At 39.7% G+C, this 27868-nt stretch overlaps 2 protein-coding genes across 9 annotated transcripts; both read right to left on the bottom strand.

Moving 5' to 3' along the window:
* Window positions 1-491: 491 nt before the first annotated feature.
* On the bottom strand, window positions 492-13411 carry ctdspl2b (CTD (carboxy-terminal domain, RNA polymerase II, polypeptide A) small phosphatase like 2b). 5 transcript variants are annotated; one of them, XM_044350901.1, is made up of 14 exons: window positions 13097-13287; window positions 9707-9744; window positions 9247-9437; window positions 8026-8164; window positions 7787-7936; window positions 6953-7201; window positions 6728-6824; window positions 5818-5929; window positions 5636-5722; window positions 5280-5342; window positions 5116-5195; window positions 4767-4893; window positions 4134-4229; window positions 492-3978 (listed from the first exon to the last, which is right to left on the bottom strand). In XM_044350901.1, exons 3-14 carry the CDS (start codon window positions 9412-9414, stop codon window positions 3913-3915), a joined length of 1434 nt encoding a protein of 477 aa, XP_044206836.1. In that variant the 5' UTR covers window positions 9415-9437; window positions 9707-9744; window positions 13097-13287; the 3' UTR covers window positions 492-3912. The 5 variants fall into 5 exon arrangements, with proteins under 5 accessions (XP_044206836.1, XP_044206842.1, XP_044206860.1 ...); XM_044350907.1 differs by lacking the exon at window positions 13097-13287 and adding an exon at window positions 12862-13060; XM_044350925.1 differs by lacking the exons at window positions 9707-9744; window positions 13097-13287 and adding an exon at window positions 13310-13411.
* Window positions 13412-13709: 298 nt separating this feature from the next.
* On the bottom strand, window positions 13710-27789 carry golm2 (golgi membrane protein 2). Of its 4 annotated transcripts, none has more exons than XM_044350862.1 (10): window positions 26515-27789; window positions 21004-21058; window positions 20761-20863; window positions 20330-20420; window positions 19941-20064; window positions 19592-19672; window positions 18769-19047; window positions 18212-18349; window positions 15901-16068; window positions 13710-14755 (listed from the first exon to the last, which is right to left on the bottom strand). In XM_044350862.1, the coding sequence occupies exons 1-10, from the start codon at window positions 26839-26841 to the stop codon at window positions 14679-14681; spliced, it is 1443 nt and encodes a 480-aa protein (XP_044206797.1). In that variant the 5' UTR covers window positions 26842-27789; the 3' UTR covers window positions 13710-14678. The 4 variants fall into 4 exon arrangements, with proteins under 4 accessions (XP_044206797.1, XP_044206788.1, XP_044206812.1 ...); XM_044350853.1 differs by having other exon boundaries at window positions 19592-19675; window positions 26515-27787; XM_044350877.1 differs by lacking the exon at window positions 15901-16068 and having other exon boundaries at window positions 26515-27785.
* Between the last annotated feature and the right edge of the window lie 79 nt (window positions 27790-27868).

Here is a 27868-nt window from a genome sequence, read left to right as displayed (position 1 = left end):
AACTGAAGTTCTTAAAAATAGATTTCGACACAGGACCTGCTTCCAGCAAGGCCACAAAATTAGGTGATAACAGGATCAACCTTTAAGGTCCCCATCAGTGGGGAATAAACAATGCAGTGGTGTATATTCCTATACAAATGTAATTACCACAAACTGACCCAGGGACTAAGAGCTCCAGGGGCCCTGGGCAGTTTGTGGTAATTATTGTTCAAAATACAAGAAACTAAAACTACATTGAAAACCGTTCAACAAACACTCACTACTTAGGTCTATTACAAACTGTGTCTCTGTAATCCAAAAAGTCAAAGATGGGTGCTCAGATTCAGTGCCACATCTATATCATTGCTTATATTCTATCAAACCATCGCATTGGCTCTTTGAAACAAGCATCAGCCACTACTGCAGACCACTCTTATTTCCTAAAATGAATTGTCAAGTCCCACGTCTTCAGCATCATCTCAGACAGTCAGGTGAAATAAAAACAAAGGGCATGCAAGAGGTTTTTAACTTTAAAACTTTGTTTCAGAAATTCAATGTAACTGTATATACACTTTACAATATCATATAGCCAGATGGCTAACAAAAGATGTCTTAAAACATTTTTTAAATACATCTTCAGCACAAGTAACAATTCTTGCAAGTAAAATGGCTTAACGGATATTGAAAAAAAAAAAAAAAAAAAATCATTAACACAATTGCTATTTTCTGCAGAAAAAGTGCCATGATTAAAATTTAATTCTGGACTTTCCCACAAAAGCAAGCTGTATTCTCTACATGCTAAGTTTAACAGTTCAGTGACATTGCGCTAAACTAAACATACAGATATTTGTAAGAAAAAAAAAAAACAAAAAACAAAAAACACTCCATCTGATGTAAAGTTAAATCTTCATTAATACATTTAAAAAGTAGATATGACATGCCTTTTGAAATCAAAAATACAAAAGATTTTCCTTACTTTAAGGATTTTTTTTTTTTTTTTTTTTTTTTTTTTTTAAACATGAAGCTGCATGTATTGTACAACACTCAAGTGTACAATAAACTGGTAATGCACATAAAAATGAGCTGGATGAAAAGTATCAAACGCCTCTCACCGATCCTTCAGAAACAAGCCACGACTGATAACTATACAGAATCACACAGCCCGCTGAGGAGATGAGAACACCTGGGCTACATGGGGCTGGCAGTCAACACACTTCCACGTGAGGCTTGCATACTAAAAGATGGCAGTAAGGATGGCGAGAGGTCGTGGGGACAGGGAGGGGGGCTACCATGGTGGGACCTCAAGATGGGTTTCCTCTTCCATGCGCACAGTTCGTGCCTCCTCTTCAGAATTTAAACAGCAGATTGACCAGAAGAAGCTCCGATCCCTCTTTGTCTATTTTTTTCTAGTTGTTGAGGAGAGAACGCAACAACAAGGAATTCAGAAAGACACTTAAGACTTCACCCCATGTACAATTTACATTCATAGTCTGGACATGTGCACTCATAACGTTACGTCAAGAGTAAACACCATTGTGCCCTGTAACAATTTTACTTGAATACAAACTAATTCTAAATTTCTGGAGAGCTACTAACTTCTGTTGAAAAAGGCAAAGAAAGGCAGGCGTCTAAATAGAGCCTGCGTTAAGTAAGCAGCAGGGATTGTTTGGGCAGGGCAGAGCAGGATTCACCTGGCAAATTTACTCACAGGGGATGCAACTCAATGGAATTACAGTACACAACACATACTGCACACAAGAAAACGGGAGGCGCGAGGGGGTGGGGCGGTCTCCAGGTTTCAGTATCTGCAGAACTTTGAGGTCTGATTGTCTCTTTCCATCTAACCATTTAGGGGTGACAGCGCAGAAAGAACGCCATGGGGGCGGGGGTGGGGGGGGGAGAATCGTATGGCACTGTACAGGCAACCCAGACAGACCCAAATACTCACATTTGCTGAAACATAAAAAGCACTTTGATTCAAACTCAACAAGAACTAAAAAAGAAAAAAAAAAAAAAAAGTTCAACTACGCATGCCAAATTGTCAGGAGACTCAAGTGAACTCTCCCGGTTGACTCGCCTTGCTGAAGCTCTGCAGTGGAGTAGTTGAGCTTCGTCGTTAGGCTTGTAAAAACACCACATTTACATTTCTGCCTTCTGTTGGTCTCACTATTGAATAAATTAAGATGAAACAACAGAGTAAAATGTCAGTTTGGCTCGAGTGTCCAGGCTGAAATAGGGCAGAGACACATTCATATAGTTACCATTCTTACACACCACACTTTAAAGCAGTGGTTCTCAAAGTGGGGGTCCTTGAGGGTCTTCCAGGGGGGTCCCCAGCAAAAGAGGAATAATTTGTTTCCACTATAATTCCATAAAACATAATGACAGAGTGTGTGACTGTTTTGGTCATGGATTTCATACACTTTCTGTAATAAAACATCAAAAAGCAAAAATCTTTGTTAAATCTTAATTTGTGTCAGTTTAGGGGTCCTTGACATGAAAAAGTTTGAGAACCACTGCTTTAAACTGTGCTAAACATGAAAGAAAAACTAAAAAAAAAGCTTAAAAGTACAAAGCAAACAGTATGAAACAGACAGGTAGAGGGGCAGTCAGTGAGGCTGACTGTTAAAAACAGTATGTTGCTGGTGCCAGATATGGCTGGTACAGGGTCTGGCCATAGATTTCTACCATGAGTAGATTTCATGACACACTGCCAGAGATGTGCTACATTAGTCATAATGTTATTGATAAGAGACATCGAATGACACATTACAACCCAAAGAAACAGAGCTCTGATTTAGCCAGAATACTTGATTAGGAGTAAGAGACAATACTGATTATAGACAAATGACAAATCAAATACTATTATTAAAAGAAAGGTTAACATTGACACATACCACTTCAAAAATGAATGCCCTCAAACCTTTACAATATGTCAGATTTACAGATAAGATTCTTAATCCTAACATTTAATTAAGGAGCCATATTGTGTCCACAGTGAAGCCAACAAATTGATTTCAACCTCTATTTGTTAGAACAAGAACAAACTATACTTAACGTCCTGGATTAATTCCATTCGATTTGACTGAGCAGTGGACTGTTTCCATTAATATGCACCACCCTAAAAAGGCTTAGGATAAAACTTACATGACCCCTTTTAAAAATACCATATCTTACAAACAGAGGTAAAACATTTTGCTATCGCTATCTTTTAAAAAAACAAAACAAAACAATGAAACACCAGTTTTACCAGAAAAAAAAAAACTGCAACCAACAACAGAAACTTGACACAGCTACAGAGGAATGCATATGATTTTAAAGGCTACAGATTGAAAGTTTGCCAAAGACCAAATCAGTGAGTGTGTGTGTGTGTGTGTGTGTGTGTTTGTGTGTGTGGCTAAGAGTAAACATACACACATGCACAGATTGATTTACAGGCCAGTCATTCCTGCTGAAATTGGTCTGCAGCCACAGAGTGTCGTTATTCGTCAGTGTCAACAGTGTGAGCACCAGGGGTTGTTTTGGGTTCAGGGACTCAGTCGGGTTGGAGTTCCTCTTTACCAGGTGGCATTTTCATACCCACTAAGCCAGCACCAAGACTGCGTAATTTAGTGTGGAGACCATATCCGGCTCCACAGCTGGAGAGTCAGTCAAAAAGAGGAGTCTATCTGGGCTTGTTCATAGTGTGTAATTTCATCTATACATGTGGATATTTAGAAAATTTCACCCAGATCTTTAAAAATGTTTTTCTTTTGAAGTTTTTTTTTTTAAAAAGCAATGGTGGGTTTAAAAACAAAAAAAGGGGGGGGGGGAGAAGGCTAAAATTTTAACAGTAATGGCAATGTTGTAGTTTGTAATCCAAAGAGGGGCTTTTTACACGCATGTTGTGTTCAGTCTTTTCACGTTGTCCCGTTCTGAGAGACTTAGTCCAGTTCAATCAGGGGGCAACAGGTCATGAAGCCGGAACCTCTCCCGAACATGCGGCCGCACATCCTCGTTCTGAAGAGTTCAGCAGGCAGGAGAATCATGACAGAAAAAGGAGATTAAAGACCACATTAGATTAGATTTACTGAAATGATAAAACAAGAATAACTCTGATGTTATAATAACCATTACAACAGCTACATAAGTCATTATCCTACAGGACATCTTACCATCTCAACCAGCTTCTCCAGGAAGGGCACCAACTTCAGCAGCTCATTGTCATTCTTGTCCATGAACCAGCTCTCGATGGGAATCCCATTGGACAACTGTCAGGGCAAAAAAAAAAAAAGTTAGTTAAACATACAGAGATATAACTCATGAGTCCTCATGTGCCTTGTCAGTGTAACATGAAGACTGAAACAAAAAAATTCAACTTAAGATAATGAGTAAGGCCACGATCTAGTCATTCACTTGAGTACAGAGGAGCAGGTGAAAATATGGAGAAAAAGATTCATTCTGGGGGTTTTACCAGTGGAGCCAAACAGCTCAGTCAGTCACAATCAGGTTGGGATGTGTGAGGAAAAACACCAGGCTCAAGTTAGTTTGATAATCACCAGTTGGACACTGGTTTTACCCACTAGAATCTGCATTAAGCTGAAGATAGTTTAACGTTGGGAATGACCAGCTGGACTTGTAAGAGAGGCTCCATGTTGTTTGTATCAATGACTGATCAGAGAAGAGATACTTCGTAATCTAATCCTGAATACAACATCAACAAACTAATTTTCTAGAAACATGTTTTTCTTTGACTGGCTGGCTATCAACAAGCATCAGTAATTGTTATATTTTGTTGAGGTGTTCACCTGATATGCAAAGGCTTGTGGTGAATTGTCGATGATGATGGTCTTTGACAGATCTCTGCCTAAAATATTGAGATCCTTGATGTAGTTTCCCTGGACACAGACACAATGCTCACGAAACAACCTGTGTCTACAGTTACAGTGGGGAATGAAAGGAAAGAGGGGGGAGGGAAAAAAAAAAATCAATCATGACAAGGTCAGAGCAATCAATAATTCAGAAAAACCACAACACTGACACCTTGACAGCAGCGCATGCCAACAACGGTGCTGCACACAGCTTTCTGAACTCTTTTCATTCAGGCTTGTATTTATATTGTGCGTTTATAACCAACAAATACAAGATACAACGTACCTCACTAGCTGCTTCTTGGGGTCTAAGATGTTGAGCAGTTTGTCCGCATACACCTTTTTAGAGGCTGTGAAAAGGATGATCTAGGAAAGAGAGGAAACAGAGGTCAGCATCTTCATATGTAATGTAATTAGGATTTATAACAAGAGCAGACAGATGATATTTACCTCATAGATTTGAGACATACGTTCCAGAAACTCTCTAAAGAAGGGCCTCAAACGCACATACACCTGTAGATAACAGACCAACAGTAAGCAAACACAATCAACACGACAAGGTTTACTGACGAATGGTAAGCTAATATAATGACATACATCGACTATTATTTAGGTATGCTTAATGGATTGGACAATCCGACTGCATGATAAACTTTGGAAGTAATCCTTTCATATGTCAGTGACAAACTACCTGAGGGGCTCCAACCTGAGATCAACATTTTATATAAATACGACTTTAGCCCCCTCTAGTGACATCATGAAAAACAGAGCCAAAAAAAAAAAATTTGCTGTCGGGCAACATTTACCTGGTAAATGACATCCTGAAAGAGGACGGGGAAGGTAAGTGCTGCGTCCTCCAGCTCATTTAAACTGCAGTGAACCAACGTTTCATCCTAATGAACACAACAGAGAAAATATCAGCAAACCCTAAAATGAAAATCACGGGTTTCCAATCATCAAAAACATCTAGTTATATCCTGTAACTGACCAGGTCTAGGACCAGAGAGAATTCAGGCGTGCTGCGTGTCTTCAACGGCAAGGCTGGCTTACGAGTGAGCTGCTCCTCCGTCAGTGGAGGGACGTGCTTGATGAAGAAATACCTAAAAAAATCAATACATCACACATGCTTTGAGTTAATCCAATCACCAGTTTAAACCACAATACTCTAAACAAACTGAAACACTGAGATGATGGTTGGCTTAAAGCAGACTGTGCTACTCAGTCACATCATCAATCTGTACAGCACATGACACCATCAGACAAATCACTGTTTATAAAAACAATCTGGAGGATTTCTTAGCTCATACTGTATGAGAGTATACAAAACCTTTTCACTAAAATTTTTTATCTACCATATTTTTTTCTCAATAATATAGTTTTTTATAGAGCGAATGTACTGACGTAAGTGGTATAAACACAACAATGAACACACAGAAAACAACAAAGAATAGCAATAATGTTGGTTTAAATCGCCTGTACCAGGAAATAGTTATGTGGCAGGTAAATCTAAACCAACAAGCAATGATTCAGCAGAAATTTAATTTAACTGCTATGTATGAGGCACATGACTGTACAATGTATGAGTCATTGCTGATGCAAGAAACACCGTTAATCTACTCAGCATTATTGTAACTGCTGTTATTTACCAATGGTTTTGTCAAACTGAAAAACATCAGCATACAAGTTAAAATGTCTGTTCTGCTGCTAGCTTGTAGTTTGGGTTGTCAGGTTAGTTTTGACTTGTTGGTTGAATCAAATGTCTCACCTTGGTAGAAATAATGCCCTCAATTGCAGAAAGTAAACACAACTTTAACCTTTCGCTCATCACACACATTTGGTTTGGAAATTCTGTTGAATGGGGTTAGTCAGAGGTGTACAGCACTTGAGTGCTTACTCACGGGTCAAAGACTTCCCAGTCTTCCTCATAGGATGCCTCTGGTGGCACTGCGGTGGGAGGAGAGTCCACATATGCCATATCTGGACTGGAGCCTGGAGCTGGGACCATAAAAAAAAAAAAAAAAGCAATGTGTTACTAAAATCAGAATGAGAGACTGGAACACAACATAGCAAGATGTTAAACTCAAAACATTTCATAATCATGTTTCTTTAATTCCACCATCTACCTGTGAGGGGTGGAAGGTCAGGATCAGCGTCCAGCTCTCCCTCCTCTGCTGTGGGGGACACATCGGGGATGTGTGGAGGTCGCAGAGGTGGCAGCTGGGATACACTAGAGTAGAAGTTAGTGGTGGTACACAGTTCCTGTGTGGATGTGGCTGTGCTGGTGGGCGTCTCCACAGTTTGCTCCATTTCCAGCTGCTTGACTATCTCCTCAGCCTCCAACGCCTGGTCTGGGGAGTCTGAGCCAGAAGAAGCTGAGCAGGAAAACAAACACCATAAAAAGAGGCAATAGAGATTTTTAATGTCCAGACATAACTGAGACAGAAGACACCACCATGATCATAATTTCTGTCAAACTTTGGTCCACAACAATTGGTCGACCAGACTTGCAGTCAGATTTAACTAATATGAAAAGACATGTATCGAGAACAGAGAACATGAGATTTTTATTCTATGTTGTTGATGTTTAAACCGCTCTGTCAATGATCATCTGAAAGTGAGATAAAGTGGGTGAATGCATGAAAGAAAAAGACAAAACATATTTTAACCACTAGTGGTATTAAGGGATGCCAATAGTTTTTGATTAATTTGCTCACTGTTCTGTTTTCACAGACCAACTACTTGTATGCCAAACCCTTTGAACTAGAAGTAAAGTGTTCAACATGACAAAAAAAAAAAACTTGAGCTTAAATCGACTGCAGGCTTTCACCAACACAGATTACATCATTCATCTTTCGCACGATCTCTGCGTGCCATATTTTACTTGGTATATGTTTGAACTGGGTTTCTGTTTATGACACCAGCCATGATTCAAACAGGCTTCCTCAGGGTCTGCTTACCATTTTTAGCTGGTGAGAAGAAGTTGAAAACAGGGGAGAAGATGGTCCCAAGAAGGGTGGTCCTGGGAGGGCTGGTGGCCACCTCGACAGCTGTCGTCTCCTCCAGGCTGCCGTTGGGCTTCTCCTTACTCCTGTCATGATTGGTTGCCTCTGCAGGAGGAGAATTAACAAGTTGATGAGAGTTGAGAGATAGTGGAAAATAGGGACTAGGGAGTGGTCCTTTTCATTGTGTCACTTACCTCCATTGACAGAGCCTCTCCTGCCATCCCTGCTGATAGTCCTGCGGGGGGTGTTGGTATTCGGGGTTGTGGAGGTGATCAGGTTGTTGTCCACATCACAGTGGAGGCGTGTCTTCTTGGCTGGGCTCTCCTGCTGCACCTTAAGGAGAAGAGACATCATATAGCAAACAGGTATGATTAATGAATAAGAGGGTGAAACAGACCTCTAAAAACACAGATGAAAGCTGATAATCATGAGAGCATGTGGTCAATATCAATGGATGTAGATCACACTTTTTAATACGTCCACCATCAGTTAAGCTAGAACTTTGTTGTACGAAATATAGGTCCCAATTCTCCCAACGTGGCAGCTGCAACGACCCACGTTCACAAACCAATATGGATACAAACATACAATGCAACATTGTAAGCTCCATTTTTAAACAAAGTATAAAAAACACAAGAAACAACAGTGCAAGTGCTATGACCAAAGTTAGTTTTGTATTTCTGCATTTTCATAACATGAGTTGCACAGATGGATGATGTTATTTTCTCCCCATGTATGATTCAGTTCACCAGACATTCATCACACAATGTGTCATGTCTCAAAACTGATATTGTACAATATGACACAGACTGTGACAAATATTTTATTACACTCCTATCACGTGATGTAGCAGTAAACCGGCAAGATTGCTATGATCCCACTGGGCCAAAAGGCACAGCCACATCTTTTTCAGCATTTTGGGCCACCACAGATACCCTGAATCAGTATGCTGCAAATCTTAAATTAAGGATTAATGAGGAAACACCAGCAGAACCACGGAATGACATAGGTAAAAACATCAAATCATAGTAAGTAAAAACATCAAAAAAGCCTGTATGTCTTTATGAGTGGAAAAGTGTCTTATAGCCGAGTTGACTTTTCTACTCGTTACTACCTCCTGTCCCTGTACACCGACTCTGTGAGCCAGCAGCTAAAATTAGAACAGAGTACGAGTTCTCAGACAAGTTGCTGCATTCCACCAGACATTTCAAGGGAAACATGACACTCTGCACCAAGAAACACTGTATTTAACTCAAGAGACCTGGACAACACTGTGCTAAATAAAGTTTTACAACAGAGAAGTGCCAAAAAGTGCAGGTAACACTGTTAAACCATACACAATTACTTTAATGCTCCTCAAAGTGGCCCAATACTCCTCTTTTGCAGTGAACTCATGTGACCACAGAGGTAGTTACCTTAACGGCATTTCCTCTGATGAACTTCTTGATCGTTGAGAACAGGCCCCTCCCTCCGCTGGTAGGTGTGTCCTCTTCTACTTCTGAATGCCTCCGCTTGGTCCGGGATGGGCGAGTTGCCAGACTGGGGTTCGGCTGCTGAGACGCCTTACGCATTCTCAGCCTCATTGTTTTAGCAGTCACATGTAAGGCTGTTTAAAAAAAAAAGAGAAGAAAAAAAATCATACATAAGATGAAATGACAGATAGAGGAAAAGAGATGAAATTCACAGAACTGTACACAGTCAAGAGACAAATTTAAGCAGATACTCAATTGTCAAGGTAGACAAACAGGTTATTTCAACAATCCCAACTGCTTCAACATTTAAAATGTGTAAGGGCTGTGGGGTGTATCTATGTGTAGTGGGGTAGTGCATTTTCCTGCCAACATCTGGATGTATTCAAGATCCCATTTCACTTACATCACAGTGCATCACGGCAGCCACAGCTGGCTTTAGTTCTATTGGTACAGTAGAAAAAAAAACACATTACCCAAAATCTTACTCTTTATGCTTTAGTCTGAACTAGAAAAAACAGTAACTGACTAAAACAGTACATTTTAAAACATGACTTAAAACTTATCTGAAGGAAAACACATTCCTCATTCTCTAGAAGTGAGGGATTCAATTGGCCAACATTGTCCTCGACTGTGCACAAGGAAAAGTAAAAACTATTCACAGCGAACACAAATTGTCAGTCGAGCATGCCAGCCCCTTGCGCTTACGTAACAGCAGCTGGCTGAAAATGTGTCTGGACATATCCACAACCTGTCAGAAACCTTAAACACACACTAGCACTCTCTCAATGCATTCTGAACATCTCACATACTGTAAATGCTCTTCACTACATCTGCTTTACATTTACACAAGGGGTGTATCCAAGAACACAGCAGAGGTGTGCATGCTCTTGCTCGATCACGCGCACAAAAACACAAACAGGCACTTTAACAGTGCCGGAGCACAGTGCAACATGAAGTACCAGGCAGGAGCAGCAGCAGGACAAGCTTCAAACCTGTTACTGCTCGGATTATAAAATAAAAATTGTTTATCGTAAGGCTCAAACAAAAAAGGGAGTTTAAACACCACAGAACAACAAATAAATCAACATATCTAGAGCTTTAGAAGGATACAAGGATACAGATTTTTATAGTGCCAAACATTGGCCCTGAATTTAAAATGCTCCACTGAAAAACTTTTAACTAAATTAGGACATCTGTGAAGACAAATTTTATTATTTAGTTTTAATTTCATACTATTTTTTACTTGCAACACTGAGCTGAAAATGATAGATTTCAGGATTCTCATATCATTTAAAAAAATACAAACAGCACATGTGTAAAAAAACACAAGTTAAAAAGCTAAAATGTCTACCAACAACTTCTTTATACAGTATTTAGTATTTTTCAAAATGCCTTTTAAAAGCGTTTCTTCTTAAGCCAATATTGGAAATGTCGTCTGAGAGAATAGACAGAATACAAAAAACCCTGGAGTAAATACAGATTGATGAAGCTTGCAGTGTGAAGTGTTGAGCAACAACCAACCAACATCCCACAGATTGTCCTTAGATCAGTACTGCTGATGGTCAACATGTGACCACTGCAAATGTCTGTCTTTGCAAATGAATCATTAGTGTGTGTTTGCTAAATGTCTTGATGACACATTCCCCTTGTCACATTACATTATTTTTACAACTAATGCACTAACAGTTCAAGCAGCGACTATTTGGCATTTATGTGCCTATATAACTTACTGTCAGACCACTAATAAAACTGACACATGATGCTAACATTGATACTGACTCACTACTGTATGTAATTGCCACTGTACTTATGATTAAATATAGTCTCTCATATAAAGGGCATTTTAGAGATGTTGCCAAATTAGAGGCAGAATGCCAAATTAGTCTCTTTCATGAACATCTCAGGTGAAGAGTTTGTTTATATCAAGCAACAGAAACCTGAAAAGTAGCAACAACAAAACAGATTGACCTTGAAGATGTGTCAGAGTCCTATTAGACCACTCGGTTATGAACTGAGCCAGTCAATAATAAAACAAAACTAAACGGTCAATTTACAGTATATAATTTCTACTGTCATCACTTGCTAACTAGCAAATCAACAGCAGCTCAGGACAAAATGTTGCGTGCATGATTTTTTCTTGTATTATGTTATTCTAATTCATTAGTTGCAACGTTTTTTCCAAGTTGTCCATGACGATGAGGCTGCACACTATAAATTCTTAAACATGATGTTTAAAGAGTTCGGTTGTATTGTTAGGGGAAATATGACTGAAACTGCACTTATTATTTTTACTTAACTGTTATTGCTACTTTTGTAATCATCTCTCATTTCCTGAACTTATCTATGTGTTAGTATGTGAAGCACAACACGTTTTCCTGCTGTTGCTACATAAGAATCCAAACAGAAATGTCTTATTAATTTACTGTAGGATCAAAGCTTCCCAGAAGGCTTACATGAAAGTGACAATATAGCCGCAAAACATGCACCTTTCATCTCCCACAAACCGAGGCTCATACACAGCTAGGTACGAGCAAGTGAGCGGGAAATAAGAACATGCATGCCACAGACTGTCTGAGCGAACTAGTGAGGCCCTGCAGACTGCTCGTCCTCTCTGCAAAATGTAAGCTGAAGCTAAGGGTAGCTAAGTTATCTGGCGTATGAAGTGACCACAAAATGTAGCTAAATTATATTTGAAAACCCCAGATAATTTAGACACATGACACACCTGGTGCAATTACCCCAATCATACCCAAACGTTTGTAAAAAGGTGAACAAATTAATCACGGCTGCCAAGCTCTGCGGCTAATCGAGCAGCTAGCTAACCTAAACGAACTACAAGGGCTCGTATGTTACGTGCCAAGATAACTCTGGATAAATTAACTTTCTTTTAAACATTGTCAGATTTCAAAAGATATACCAATAGGTAACGTTGCGGTGTTACAGGTCGGTTTTCAAGTTGAGAGTTTTCGATTCAACAAGGCGAGTCCAAACAGGCTAACTTATAGTTAGCAAGCCAGTGCGGCACCGTAAATTGACCGAAATAGTGTTAAAATGACTGGTTAACTAAAGTAAGGGGCATTAGCGTTAGTTAGTTAGCTAGGTTAACTATCTGGCGATCTGGCGTGCTGTTTACTTTGACTGTCTCTTCGAAATATCAACACGATTAAGGTTCGTGGTTGTTGTTGGGCAGCGGAGCTCGTCAAACATCGGTAATCAAAACAGCTAATGCTAACACAGTAACGCTTATCAAAATCGTCTGTCAAGCCAGTTAACGCGATCTTCAGCTAACAATCCTTGATTGGACTTGGTTCATTAATTGTTGACACGTCTGGCTCAACGTCCACTGATACGATATTAATGCTAAATGGGAAAAACACAGTTAGCTAGTAGAAAGCCAGCTTGGACGACGAGTTAGCCGCACAGCAAGCTAAAAGCCTTAAAACTATTGTGTATTAAGATGTGAGCAGTTACACGTAGCTACTGTGGCTAGGATTTGTCCTGAATTATTGGGTAATGTTGATTAAAAGCAGCTTAAAATTAGCATACAGTCAAACTGACCAGGAATTAGCCGAGTCCCTGGAAGGCCGTGTTTAGCTGCCTTTAACGTTAGCTATGTAGCATAGCTTAGCACAGTTAGCGTTAACACAACCTAGCCGTCTTGAAAAACTGCTCCGGGCTAACAGATGTGCACAGGCAGGGAAGGAAAATATTTATCCTGTCGCTAGCCAACATTACATAAACCGCAAGCCAAAGACAAATACACGGACAAGGCTGGTTAATGTAACAAACTTACTTTACAGTGATCCGCAGTATCTGGAGATAACGACTCAAGACCGATTAACCATCACAACAGCGGCAGTGGTTGTTTTCGTGATCCGATGCGAGTTTTTCTATCTACTCAAGAGCCGTGGAAATGACACACCGTTGTGTTACAGGCGCCATTTCCCGCCTCTGCTCAGTCTCTCCGAGGCAGATACCCGTATGGGACACAGACACACCCCCTTACCTCTCAAAAACACCAGCCTGTCTGCAGCGAAGACTACCGCTTGGCTTTTTTTCCCTCCACACAGTCTTGATCAAGGTAGATCAACCAGAAAGACAGGCAGTCCTCTTTTTAAAACAAGTGGTAAATGACTGAATATACACAGGTGTCAGTATTTTGAGGAATGAATTGTCGACAATTGGTCTGACATTAGTTTCTTGCTGCATACATTCAACAGATGTTTGAATTGCATTACTGAACATAACAGGACATGATCACAATTATCAAAAGACATTTGGTATTAGACATCTACCAATCTTTACAATTAAACGACTGTATCACCTGAGGAATTCACTTATAATTCTTAAATCAAATAAAAATTCTCCATCTGCATTGACTCTAAAGCACTATCACAGTTGACAAATGACATGAAGCATCACCTTTAATAAAATTAAATTACATTCAATGTGCCTTTCCATGAGAAATAAATTTTTCCTGGCCGCACAAATAGAACGGATTCATGTTAACGGATTTCCCTAAAGGTGAGGAATTAGGTTTCCTCAGTACAAATAGCAACAGTTCAACTACATTATGTACAAGATACCTCATTAATGGAAGCATGTGTACAGTATGTCAGTTCCATATGTGCTTGGTTAGTCTTTGCACATTGTGGAGGATACTAACATTGCTCTAAGTATTGCTTAAGCATCAGTATTTTGCTCAGTTTGATTATTAATAATAACAAAAAAAGTCTCAAATGCATGCAATGGCATCATTTAGAAAACAGAACGAGGAGCACTTCTGAGTGTCTGTCACAAAGAAAAGAAATTGATTTAATGACCCATAAGCAAAAGTCCTTGGCATTTGTAATGCATTTCCACTCCTGTAAACAAAAACAAAAAAAAAAGTCATCCAGGTAAGAGTCCCATAATTATGTTAGAGAGGCAGAATGCCAAATTAGTCTTTGATATACATCTCAGGTGAAGAGTTTGTTTATATCAGGCAACAGAAATCTGAAAAGAAAAGGAGCAAAAACAAAAACAGATTGATGTTGAAGTTCAGATGAGTCAACGGGGTCCTATTAGACCACTCAGTTATGAACTGAGCCAGTCAATCATCCAATAACAAAACTAAACAGTCAATGTACAGTATATCATCTCAACTGTCATAACTTAGAACCATTAGCAAATCAACAGCAGCTCAGGACAATGCCATGATTTTTTCTTGTGTTGTTATGTTATTCTAATTCATTAGTTGCAATGTCTGTTTTTCAAAGTAGTCCATGACATTGAGGATGCACCCTATAAATTCTTAAACATGTTGATGTTCAAAGAGCTTGGTTGTAGAGGACGGTCTGAATATTTTAATGAGATGCAGCTGTACGAGTTCCCATTCAGAGAATGTCAATGGCTTGATGTCTTTTCCCATAATCCACAGCCCGATCTCCCTGCATGTCTCGATCATCATCATCTGGAAAAAAAAGAGAGCAAAAGAAATTAGAGATTAAGTATTGGATGAGACCTAATGGAGTGCTGTGACCATTCTTCATTGTCACATAGGATAACTGATAGTTTACATATTAATTATCTCAACTATGCCCTAGCCAGCAGTCCAAACACAATAGTAGCTTAGTTCCAATCTGCTACAGTGTCCATCCATTAAAAATGACCACATACAGTGTAGTCAAAAAGTATTTACTGTATGTTTTTCTTTCTTTTTTGGAGGAGGGTTATACTCCAGAACACTGGATCTGAAATGAAACAATGACTCCAGGTTTTAATACTGACTTGCATTTATCTAGCATAATATTATTATCCCTGTTGGTCATCATAATGACAAGGACACCCTTGAGTCCAATCCACTGTATACAAACTGAACAATTTAACATACTGTAGATGTTATAAATGAAAATGAGAAATCACAGCCGTGCTCTAATCATAGGGCTGACATGACTGAAATTATCTTTTTCAGATGAACTAAAACAAAAATAGTGCTTTTCAAAGGCTGTATTGTAGCACTCAAATCAATTATTAAAATGTTAATATAATAGGTAATCAGACAATCAAAAATTCATGACATCAAACAATAATAAAGAAAAAAAATGGGCATGCATTTCAATATTTCAAGGAGAACACAGACACATTCACAAACACAGTGAGCTATATTTATCTACTGGTCTAGATGTGGGTCAGATGTTTGGTAGGCACAGACAGGTGGTATAGCTAAAAAGAAGCACAGGCAGGAGAGAAAATACAAGATGGCAACTGAATAACACTCACAGAACCGTAAGTTCCTCGGTCAGGTTCTCTCTATATGTGAGAGAATAGGATGCTAAAATCGCAACTGTGCCTATACGGTGAGAAAATGCTCATCCTGAACTGCATACATAGCAGTCCTGCTTTGACCCTGGAAGTATTTTGTCATAATTATTACATATCTATAGTTTATGATGGATTCAAGGACCAAACTCATGGTACTGTGAGCTACTCTAACTGTATGAACTGCTGGGACAAATGCAGGGGAGGCGGCAGCACGACAGGGGTGGAGGGAAGGAGCAAGGGAGGAATGGTGGATACACATCTGGACAGGCAGTCCAGTCCCCCGGCCTGGCTCACCTTGAACGTCTTCCTCCCCACCATCACCATCCTCTTCCTCATTGTAGGCCAGCTCGGCCTGCTTGTCGGCCTCATACTCACCCACGTTCCCATCATCCCCATTGTAGTCCGCTAGCTTAGAGCCGTGTTGCGGATCTACTGGGGACTCGTTCTCATCAAAGAACCGGCCTGCAGGAGGCAGAGAAGGGCCTCATCAGGAAGGGAGGGAAGCGGAGGCAGTTGTAGGAAGACAGGGAGGAATGGATGAAATACTACATAATGAATGCATGAAGGAATAAGTGATCGCATGAGGAGGATGTCAAGAGAGAAGGCAGATGAAGTGAAGTGATACACGGTGGCTGATGTTAATTAGACAAGTGATCTTAAGAGCAACACAATGTCTAGAGTAAGTTTTTGTGTTGTCTCACATGGGTTTGATGGAACAGATACACTCCAACTTTTATCTATACATCTGTCAACACGCGTCAAGTTTTATGTGTGTAGCTACACTGATTGTGTGTTGGGCTCTGAGCGCTGGGCAAAACGCAGGTGACCTACAATCAATACTGTGCCTGAACGCATCATGTGTAGACACCGACGGAGGATGGAAGCTGCTGCTCTGATAGTGGGCTGCTTTCGCTACGTAGGCTGTGTATATCCTGTGTAAAGCAAATTCAATCATGGATTTGGACACATACCGTCAAGTGGAAACAAATGGGGTGCCCTTGTAATGAGGGACTGTTAAAAGTATTGAAAGCACTGAGAGCTAACTGAGTTACTGGTTTAATCATCTGTACAATCAAATCAATCGATCCAATACAATAGTCCTGCTGTAAATCCTATCTTGTGTTTATTAAACTCAATGGTTATTTAATGGTAATTTAAGACTGTAGACCGAGGTGGTGGTTTACTAAACTGCATTATTTTCAAAAATGTTCCATTTAATCCACCTTCAATTACATATGTGGGGGGGGGACAGAATATTATCTTCATCTTCCTTTGTGTTCCAGTAATGTGGCTAAATTTTTATTAAGATACAGAAGCGCTGTTTGGTGGAAATAAAACTTAGACATTGTACATCACTGATCAATTTTATTTTAGAAAAAAGTCTTAAAAAACATTGGTGTCTCCTTTTTTTATTTTTGTAGTAGCCTTTCCATCTCTCATTGTTTTAATTTAATGTAATTCTGTTTATCTTATCTTGAGTTGTTAGGAGAGGTCATTGAGAGCTTTTAGCTTCTTACCTCTCCTGCTCAAGCATTTGCTTACTTTAAATTCATGTATGGCTGAGGGTACTTAGATAAAAATGTGTTTTTATAAATATCATATGTTATATGTCTTTGTGTTTATTTGAAATCTTTTATAAAACTTGAATGTTTTTAATGTGCAAACAATAAATGAACAACACAAACTAGAGATGTTCCGATTGAAACAGTTGGGAACACAATTTGGCAATATTCAAAATTATATGATCAGTGTTTTCTTAATGTGTTTATCAGTAAAAAACTGATCAAATTATGTACATTGTATAAATAAATTTGACGTAAACAGTGTTTCTACAGTCTGATCAATCATGGCTGCCCATGGCAGCTGATCTTGCCCCGTGCAAATGTTCAATGGCACTAGTGTCTAGTGAGCACTGGACACTGCAAAACATGAGACATCTGTTAGGTGTCGGGTGTTAATTTGCCATAATTAGATGTTAGTATAAAGAGATCAGAGACAGAAGATAAAAGGAAAAACAAACTGAAGATGTGAACTGAATACAGTCAGTTTTAAGCAGCAGAGCTGCAGACGGTGAGATGGATATGTAAGCGAGACGGAGGAGCAGAACATTTGAAAACAGGAGGAGGGAGAGAAGGCAGCAGAGCAGAGCAGAAGCCAGGCAGCAGGAAAGGATCATCTGGGAACCAGGTGTGTGTCATATGTCTCCTCTCCTCTGCAACTGAGCCCTCTCTCTACTCCCTGACAGCACTCCTACCCATATTCAGACATGACTTACATTTAAACAAAGTCTAATGGAAATGTGTGATGTAGAAGTAGGGGTGTAAGAGGTTAGCAATGGGCAAAATCCATCCAGATGGTGTCACACCAAATTGTATTTAACTCTCTGCATTGACAGACATCACGGAGAGCTGAGAGGCAGCAGCTAATTACAAAGGCAGAGCTAACAAGAAAAGCTGTGATTATACTTATTTATCAGTTTTCACGTGAAACGTTATTTTTCCCTACCACCTCAAAATCAAACATCTCATAAAAAATACCCCTCACCCCACAATCTCCTTTGCAAATTGCAGAATTCCCTTTTTCAGAGTTTCATGGAGGTACTCACTTTGGCGGTGGTGCACTGGCTCTGCTGGTACTTGGTCTTTGGCGTGGTGAGGCTGGATGGGGTTGGGTACCTGGGCAGGGTTGGGTGGCAGAGGAATCCCCTTCAAGTGTTCACCACCACCCTTGACATTATCAGGAGCTGACAATGAGAAAGAGATTCAGGTGCTATTGTATGTATGGCCAAAATCAAATAAACTGGTGTTCTTTGTTTTACCCCAGTAAAGTGGCAAAATTTGCAAACTACCTTCCCACCTGCGAGGACAAAACCTCCTGAACTACAACATGGGTTACAGACAAATTAATGCATGATGTTACACAAGACTGGGAAAACTCATTCAAAATGAAGAAACTGCCAGAGAAGTCCTGTACCAAGATACCAAATCTCTCTAGTAGTCTTTACTAATTATTAAGTGATAGAAACATAATTTAAAGCATTAGATTAGTATAGATACTGTGTCAATGAAAACTGGGTGTCAATTATCACATATCTATGGCTCAAAAGATAAAACTATTGTAATTAATAGCGATTATATGGATGTGGTGCACTGCATACTGTACCTCGAAGTTGTTTTTGTTGTTCTCCCAGCTCATCTGCCTTGATACCTGCCTTGTTGTCTTCTTCAAAGACTATCGGTTTGTCTGCCTGTTTGATGACGCCCGGAGGTGCAACCAATGCTGCTCGGCCCTCCACTCTGTCCTGCTGGAGCCTGGGCTGGTCCAGAGACAGGCCCTGGCCCCCAGGACCATCAGCTGCCCCGACTCCAGGTCCAGCACCAGCGCCCACAACCACATCATTGGCATCATCGTGCTTCTGAGTGATGGCTGGTTTCTTCAAGGCTATGGATAAACAGAGTGGCGAAGTAAGAAAGCTTAGAAAGTAAGACAACTTTGGTGGATGCACACTGAAAAAAGATTTATTTTTAAACATTACATTTAGTGACATAAAAGGGAATAGCATTCCCTGATCCTGCTTTGCAGAGTAGAAGGTGACTGTGAGTCACATTAATGGTCCAGTAAATTATTTTTCTCCAGCTTTGGTTTTAACTTCACAGTTTTTAAATCATCAACTCTTGTGTTTGTAACGGCTGCATTTAATTTTCTCACCCTTGCTTGATCCTAGCCCCCTTAACAAGTCGCAGTTTCAAAATCATAAGGCTGTGATCCAGCAAATGTGTATGCATAAATATTTAAAGTCTAGCTGGTGTATACACTGGCACTGGGATCCATCTTTCTTATTGATTTCCTTGACCTTAATCGGCCCCTACTGCCTTACAAATGAGTCCAACTGTCACTGCAACTGTATTGTATAATTTACCCCCACACAGTAACTCACTGGGTTTGCCAAACAAAAAAAGCGCTCTTGAAATTGCAAGTTACTTACCAAATTGCACATCATCGATTTTTCCCACCTCACTGTCTTCAATACCAGGCATGCCAGCATCACTGCCAGGCTTACCCATCTCTTCTGTAACAGAGCAGAAGGAATGTGATTTAGGTAGGGCATAGGCTGACATTAAAAGAGTTTGATGAGTTTCCAGTTACATAAACAGGAAACAAATACACAGGAAACAAACTAATGAGATTTATATGAGCATTTTGTGCATTTTCTACTACTAGGACAGCACATAATCACATACTACATACAGGGTGCAGTTCATAGTTCATAGCAATATAAGGAAGACCAGTCAAGATAGTATATACCTCGGTCAACATGGTCACAGCCACTATACCTTTTAAATCTGGACTGTCATGCCGGCGAGTGGCCACTGTATGGCGCTCTCCAACCAAATCCACACCAGGAGCTCCGTCTGCATGTCTTCCTGTCGCTACACCCTTTTGTCCGTCCATTACACTCTGATGAATGATCAAAAGCAAATCAGAAAGAGGAGCATTTGGAGAATGGAGAAACACAGTCGGTTTAATGATCAGGGAAGCTTAAACAGGACTAAAGACGTAGCAGGGATTTAATTGAGTTTAGATGACACCACCCATTCATCTGTACTAAAATGTGCTAATTATATGCAATGTGTAGCAGAGGGGAGGGGGAAATTAGGCACAACTTTTCACCATTTACTAAGGAGTCAAGAGAATGAGCACTAAGATTTAAATTAATACTAACCCGTCTTAGCTTTGAGGCTTCTTCCTCCAGAGTCTTCTTTGTTTCTTCATACTCTTCTTTCAATTGTGCCATCTGACGTCCACACTGTAAACTGGATAATACACATTACAGTGTCAGTGTCACCCACCTTTTCTAGGATTTTTTTCATCATACTACAAAGTAGATTCCTATAAACCAAGATTTATTTTTGATCCTCAAAATATGACAAGGAAATAGGAAAATAAAAATGACCAATGACCTAATATCACCTTTTATCAGTTTATAGTGGATGATTAATTGAAAAATTAATCACTGTTGTAATAATGGATGATTAGAAAAGCATTACTTCACATTTCGAGAAGTGATTTAAACATTATGAAACAGTTCCTCGGGGTGGGGAAAACTCTAAAGGCAGTCATTAACACTGAAAGGTTAATGAGGAGTTTACATACCTTTCATACTCCAGCTTTCTCTCCAAGGTAGTGCTATTTTTCTTCACCTCTCTTAGCTGCTCTTCCTGTTTCATGAACTCCTGCTTCAGATCCTTTAACTGCTCTGTTTACAGCACCACACACACACAACACACACACACAAACAAAATATTCAAAAGTCACCTCAGGAAGTTCAATAATGTCAAATCTACTGATGAGGTTTTTGTTCATGTGTTTGATAGTCAGACATGGCTGAAGTCCTACCTTTCAGCCTCTGGATTTCTGTCATTTGGGCTGTGACATCATTCTGCAGCTTCATCTGTACAAGAGAGAAAAAGCAGGTTCAGTGATCCTATCAGCTGAGGGACAGCTACATACATTTTGTCTGTGTTCTAAAGAAAAAAAAACAGTTTACTAAGCCTTCAATAACTAAACTGTGCAACAGGTTCTGTAATTAGTAGAAAATGCCACCATTAACAACAGGGAAACCGAGGGGAGCAGGTTTGTCCTGTTTTTCAGTTTAGCAAGGCTTCACAGCACACACAGATGACATTCAATGTGAAATTGTATTATTTACTTTAGGATTTGTATTGGAGGCTGAAAACATTGAGTATATTACTAAACTTAATTGAACAAATTCCTTTGTTTAGCTTAATTGTGAGTGACCAGGAAAATATAACCCACGTACACTTTAATGCCATCTAAAAGTCCTGTATTAAACTGTACAGTTGTGAAACTTATAACTACCTGCAACACATATTGACACCTGCGGTGAAGTTATTAATTGAAACTGTTGGCTGCCCTTTATTTTAAGAATGAATAAAACTCAGTTATATGCATGAACTCTTAAAGGGAGGGAGGAAGGAAGAAGGCAAGATAAGGAGGGAGGAAGAGGGAAGGGAGATCTGGATCCTGGACTTGTGATATCCCAAATATATTGTCATCAAGGACTCTGGAAAAATGTAATGGGCATTTTTTACTATTTACTGACATTTTATAGACCAACCAATTAATCAAGAAAATGGTCTGCAGATTAATCGATACTGAAAATAATCGTTACTTGCAGCCCTAGTTTGTTTCATCCTTTACAAAAAACAGAAGCTGTGGTTATCTTCAGTAATGTCCATTAATAATGCAACAGTGAAGAAGTGAATTATGCCGCACAAGTGGTTTTGAGAGATTTCTATGTATATACTTCAATTTCTTTATAATTGCTTGTGTTCTTGAATGAGATATAACTGAGTGATGCAGAAGGCAGTGAGGAAAGTACGGGAAGGAAATACTGCATCAGTGTCAGTTGTTGTCAAGACTAAAGCTTCCTCCTGTTACACCCACATAGGTGATTAAAAGCTTCCCCCTATAGCCTGCTGAAATTGGCTGTGTAGACGACAACACAGACAGACTGTTTACAGACTGTATGCAAACCGATAAGCTTGCATGATTCACTCTTTTGCCTAATGTGTACAAGCCTACGTACAGTATGTAACAAAACTGAGTCTAACCCTGGACAGTATCACTAAAATGTTAAGTAATTACAAATCCTGTCCATTTAATAAAATTTTATTTGTTTTCAGACAAAACCCAAGAAGAATTAAGCCAATGCACTTGGAAAACAGAATGACTGACTAATTAAACTATAATGAAAAGTCCATATTTAAGAACGAACTGCAGCAAAAGTCAGCACACCATTCATTAGTGAGACTCCATCCTTGTATTTTTTAATATTTTGTATGCCTGCCTTAATTTTTGATGACAGATTCGATCCTCCTGGGCATGGATGATACCAGTCTTGCCCAAATCTGTGGAAAGATTTTCTGCCATTCTTCACAGATGATTCTTTTCAGCTGCTCTTTGCAGGGTTTTGTTACTATACCTTTCTCTTCAAAATACTATAAGGTATTCTGTTGGATTCAGGTCAGGGGACATACTTGGGCAGGTCACAGTTTTCACTTTTTTCTTCTTTGGAAACTCTTAAGTGATTATTGCAGTATGTTTGGGATCATTGTCATGTTGGAAAATTCCTCTCTTTCCAATCTTCTTGAGACTGGTAGTCATCTTTTTATTCAGTATTTGGGTATACAAACTTGCATTCATAGTGCCATCTATGAATATCTCCCCTACACCTTTTGCACTCATGCAGCCCCATATCAACACATTCCCACCTTCATGTTTCATGGTGGCCACTATGCAGTCACTGTGGTAGTCCTGGCCAGGTACACACCAAACATGCTGGACCCCATCTGATCCAAACTAATTTATTTTGGTTTCATCTGACCAATGAATGTGCTGCCAGTATTCATCAGACTTCTTTTCATGTTATTTGGCTAAGTTCAATCTTGCAGTTTCGTGCCCTTTTGTGAGCAACGGTTCTCTTCTTGGACTTTGTCTGTAGAGGTTGACTTCATGCAGTGTCCTTTGCACTGAGCAGTCACTGGAATACCAGTTTCCAAAGATAATCCTTGTGCTTAGTCAAAGCACTTGCCCGTCTGTTTTTCAATGCAAGGTTGCATGGATAGTGAATTGTGTGTGCTGTCATTTTTCAAGGATAGTCACTGCACCTTGTTATTGGTAGTACTTCATGTACCTCCGAACCACTACTGCAACTGTGTTTTGGCTTTTGTTGAGTAGCCTACTGATGATCTTGTACCCTCTCCCATCTTAATGAAGTCTCACAATCTGGTTTCTTACTTGTTCAGTCAATGTGGAGCCATGTTGCATTGGACACAACCCAGGCCAAAATTGAGAAATTTGTGGTGTTCACAGGTTCTTTTATAACCTTTTGATGCATCGAGGTTGTACTTTGAGGCCTGTATTTTCAATTTAGTCTATCTAACCTGTTTTTAATTATAAATAAGATCAAATACCCTACAATTCACCCTAAAAATACTACAATTATTTTAAGATGATAAAATTTTGAATCATTTAACATTTTAGTAATATTGCACAGGGGTGTACCCAGTTTTTGTTAAATACTTTATGTGTGCGTCAAAGCCATTTAGGTTTTAACTGTCACTGCATTACAGGCCTCTTCTCAGTGTATATAGCACACGTCTTTGTTGAAACAGGGTTGGGCTGTTGACAGAGGAAAGGAGTGGAACCACTGCTGTTCAACACCAATCTTTATCTAGATTACGGAAACAGGGAGCCGGATATACCAAGAAACCAGGAAGTTTAGGCGCCTCTTTAGTCCACACTTCACCATTTTATTTGCCTCAACAAAAAGACAAAATCTAAGCTCTGGCTAATTTTTTAAATTTCTTACACAAACACTGTTTTCTTACAGTTTACCTACCAAGAGGAATTTTAGTGTCAAAAAATGAATATACATTTGGAATATAAATCATAAAATGGTAAGTAAAATATGTCAGTTTGTAGAAGATTAGACCAGATTAGTGCCAGTATAATGGGCAACTAAGCAGAAGGCAAACTGTTGGTGGGCCTTTGCTTTATTTTGATTTTATTTGGCCAGAGAAAAATGCAACTGGGCTCACTAACACTGAGCAAAGTTTCAGAATGAGGAATAATTTAAAAAGTTGTCCTGACAGTCTGACAGGTAACGAACGGTTGTTGATTTATCCATCTTTTTAAAAAAAATAAAAAATTAAATAAAAAAATTAAATAAAAAAAATAAAAAAATAATATATATATATATATATATATATATATATATATATATATAAAACACGGGTTCCAGTTTTTACATAGCATTTGGCTTGTTTTAATTTTAAACCTTGTTTGTCAAGTGTGTATGCACTTCCCTCGTAAAAGTCTGCATTGCACTCATTCAACTGCATGTCATCATATCTGGAGGTGGCCCATTACAAGCAGTGTTATCTCACTGGTCACATAGTAGTAAACTCCAATGAAGAAGCAATGAGGAAGTGTGTTCTGTAGTGGTAAAGGCCAACTTTACTCCAAATAAACTTAAGTGTACAAATCATTAATGATCAACAAGTAGTGATATGTTTTTCTCTTAAGGGTCTAATGTTTTCTCACAAAAAGGCAGACTATGATCTTGGAAGTCAAGCAGAAAGGCATCTCCTGGCCAAAATAATAAGATATCATGTCTCATGTGTCCCAAATACCGGTAATAATACTGAGTCATTTTGTCTCATGTGTTCCAGTTTAATTTCCCAGTGGAAGAGTAGCTCACATGGTTTCATAACAACTCAGCAGTGGTTTGACTAGGACACTAAACCGCACATAGTATAACCATAGGTTAAACAAATGTATGCATGTCTATGCGAAATAAGCGACGCAGACTGGATGCAAATTACAGGAAACCTCCCCCTCATCTGTTGTCTAAACGTCTCCTGGGGCAGCTGGACACACACCAATGTTCAGAGGGTTTACGTGACACAAAAGACACCAAACTGCTGGCTGTGCCCCTGAGCAAGACAAGAAGTGGGAACAGCCTTGTGGAGCACATTTAGGGGCCACTGATGGTGAACACAATAAGCCCTGCAAACGTCTAAAAATGTGCTGATAATATGCTATATCAACAGAGTATATGCAAATTTGCTTTTTGGTTTGGAAATGTGACCATATTCCTTGTTTAGCCTATTAAATAAAGGGACATGAGTGGCAGTATTGTAGTCACATGTGGACTTAAAACCAGGAAAGCAGCAAATTGTCACATTTGAGAAGCTGGAACCAGAGAACGTTTGTTAGTTTTGTTTGATGTTGACAATAACAATGTTTTCATAATTGCTCAATAAATTACCTGAACAATGAATCAACTTACCAAAATTGTTGCAGATTAGTGTTCTGCCAATCAATTCAATCAATCGACTAATCATTTCAGCTGTACCTAGAGTCAGAATGAATGTAGACTTGCTCTGCTAATCTCAGAGTTTAGAAAAGAAGATCAACCACATCGACCTTATGGAAGGCTTGGGGTATAAATCATAGGGCAACCCATAACGTAAAAAGATAATGTCATCCTCACTTTTACCTGACCTCAGCCCTGTTGACTGGTCTAAAACACATTATTAGTGGCTTGTAGGCATCTTCAGAAGCAGCGTGGTGACAGCAGTGATAACTCAAAATACCTAACCTGTCAAGAAACACCATTACACATTTTTCTTCAAAACCTTAAGGGATATCAAAACTCTTGAGAGAGCCATGAGCTGTGATTTTCTAGAAGAATAGTACAGTGGTAGAGAAGAACTCAAGTGATGGATGAAACCCTGAACAAGGTGGAGCTGCAAGCGTTATCTGCCACTTTGACCACTTAATTGACACCATTCTCCTCTTCACAATTAGTTTTTTACCACGCTAAAGGTAAAACATCCATCTCCTTCTAACAGGAGCTACAAACATTGTTCATGTTAGACTAAACGCTCCATCTAATGTACAGTAGAACAATATTGTAGCGATATCATGATGCAGGACTATGCTGTGGGATGATTTAGGATATTGCAATACTGTAATGGGATGGAAATGTGTTTTCTCCTGGTTTAGAAGGCTGCATTAAAGTTAAGTGATCTAAAGTTATCTAAACTTACATGAGTAGCTCAAAGGAATGAAGACACACTGCCTCTTCCTGCTTGGCCATCATACCCCTCATTACTTTCTCACAGAACAGGGCACAAACCATTAGATTAAATATTGTATGATAACATTAACAGCCACCATCCAAAATATAGACACAGCTTTAATAAAAAAAAGATACTCATCCCTCTGTGAAAACTTTGCCAGTACAGTACAAAAAAATGATATGAAACTAAACTCCACTGAGCCCAGGTAGGGATCTTTTTTTTTTTTTTACAGTACCTTTTCATCTGTGCACTTTTTGATGAGCGCCTCTCGGGCCTGCAGCTTGCCCTCCAGCACGCTGTAGTCTCCATCCTTCTGGTCTATCTGCTTCCTGTGAGTGTCCACCTGCACCATCAGCTCAGAGTTCCGCTTCTCCAGCCGGCTCCGTGCAGCGTCCGTGCGCTTCACCTGCGTCTGCACCTCCGCCAGCTCATCCAGCAAGCGGCCGTGCTTGTTGGACACTGTCCAGTAGTTGAAAGACAGTATGGCGATGATCACCATCAAGAAGATGAGGATGAAGGACGGGAGGCGGCCTCCCCGTCGGTTTGCACCAAACCCAACCATTTCACACACAAAAAAAGAAAAAAAAAATACAACGTTACTTCAGGTTGTTACTGCAACCTACTGATGTCCCGGCGTAAAACACATCCGTCTACGTGACATGTCGTGTATATGCGGCAAGCGCTCAGAAATGCAAACACCAGCACAGACAGAGAGAGTCATGAATGTTCAAGACTTGTCACATTTCTTCCGATCTTTACTCTCCTTCCTCCTTCCGCACACTGGGCATCTTCTCTGCAATTCGTCCAATGTCAGTAGATGAAATACGCCCGCAGGGACGTGGCCTAGCTCAGCTGGCAACGTTAAACACAGCAGACGAGACTAGACGTGGACAGCTACACAGCACCGTGGCAGTGAGGAGAGCGAATACAAACGATATAGCTCGCTATACATTAGCCTACAGCTAGTTCTTTTTCATGGTTGTCTATGAGCTTCCGTAGGACTGAATATACCGGCGTTTGGAGCTCTTTTAATTACAAAATTACCGTCAAACCAGCACCAATGATGATTTTCGGTTCCGAGCTGACGTTAACGTTAGCTCCTATTGAGCGTTAACGCTGTCCAGCTATTAGCCACTTTCACACTAGCTAGCAACGGTAAAAGCGAGGAGACAGTCAGACGAAAAAAAAAGTATCTTCTTTTCTTTCGGAGGACGGATTTAACCCCTGTGATAAAACAAAATAAACCCTGACAAACACTGACAACACAGGCTTTGTGTCAGACTCTGTGAATCGGAGCCTTCCCAATCTGATGGCTGCGCTGTGTGAAACTAGCCGCAACAGACTACACCGGTTTCCGCTCTCTGCTTAAAATAAAAGTCCAAATTGAGCGATTAGCAGCAAAAAGGAAACGTGGGGTTGTTTCTTCTTATAGCACAGCCTCTAACTCTGTTTGACGCCTAGAAGTCACTTTGTATGCCGGTGTAAGATCTGAGGAGGTTCATTTTTGTGTCATCAGCGGGCACACAATGAATTTAATAAACCTGTATGACAACATAAAGACTCAGATAGGGGAGAGCGGGGTTGGTTGT

This window comes from Thunnus albacares, chromosome 1, assembly GCF_914725855.1.
Source record: "Thunnus albacares chromosome 1, fThuAlb1.1, whole genome shotgun sequence".
In the NCBI taxonomy this organism is placed as follows: domain Eukaryota; kingdom Metazoa; phylum Chordata; class Actinopteri; order Scombriformes; family Scombridae; genus Thunnus; species Thunnus albacares.
Note: the sequence above shows the minus strand (reverse complement) of the source record. Positions and strands in the feature narration are given on the sequence as shown.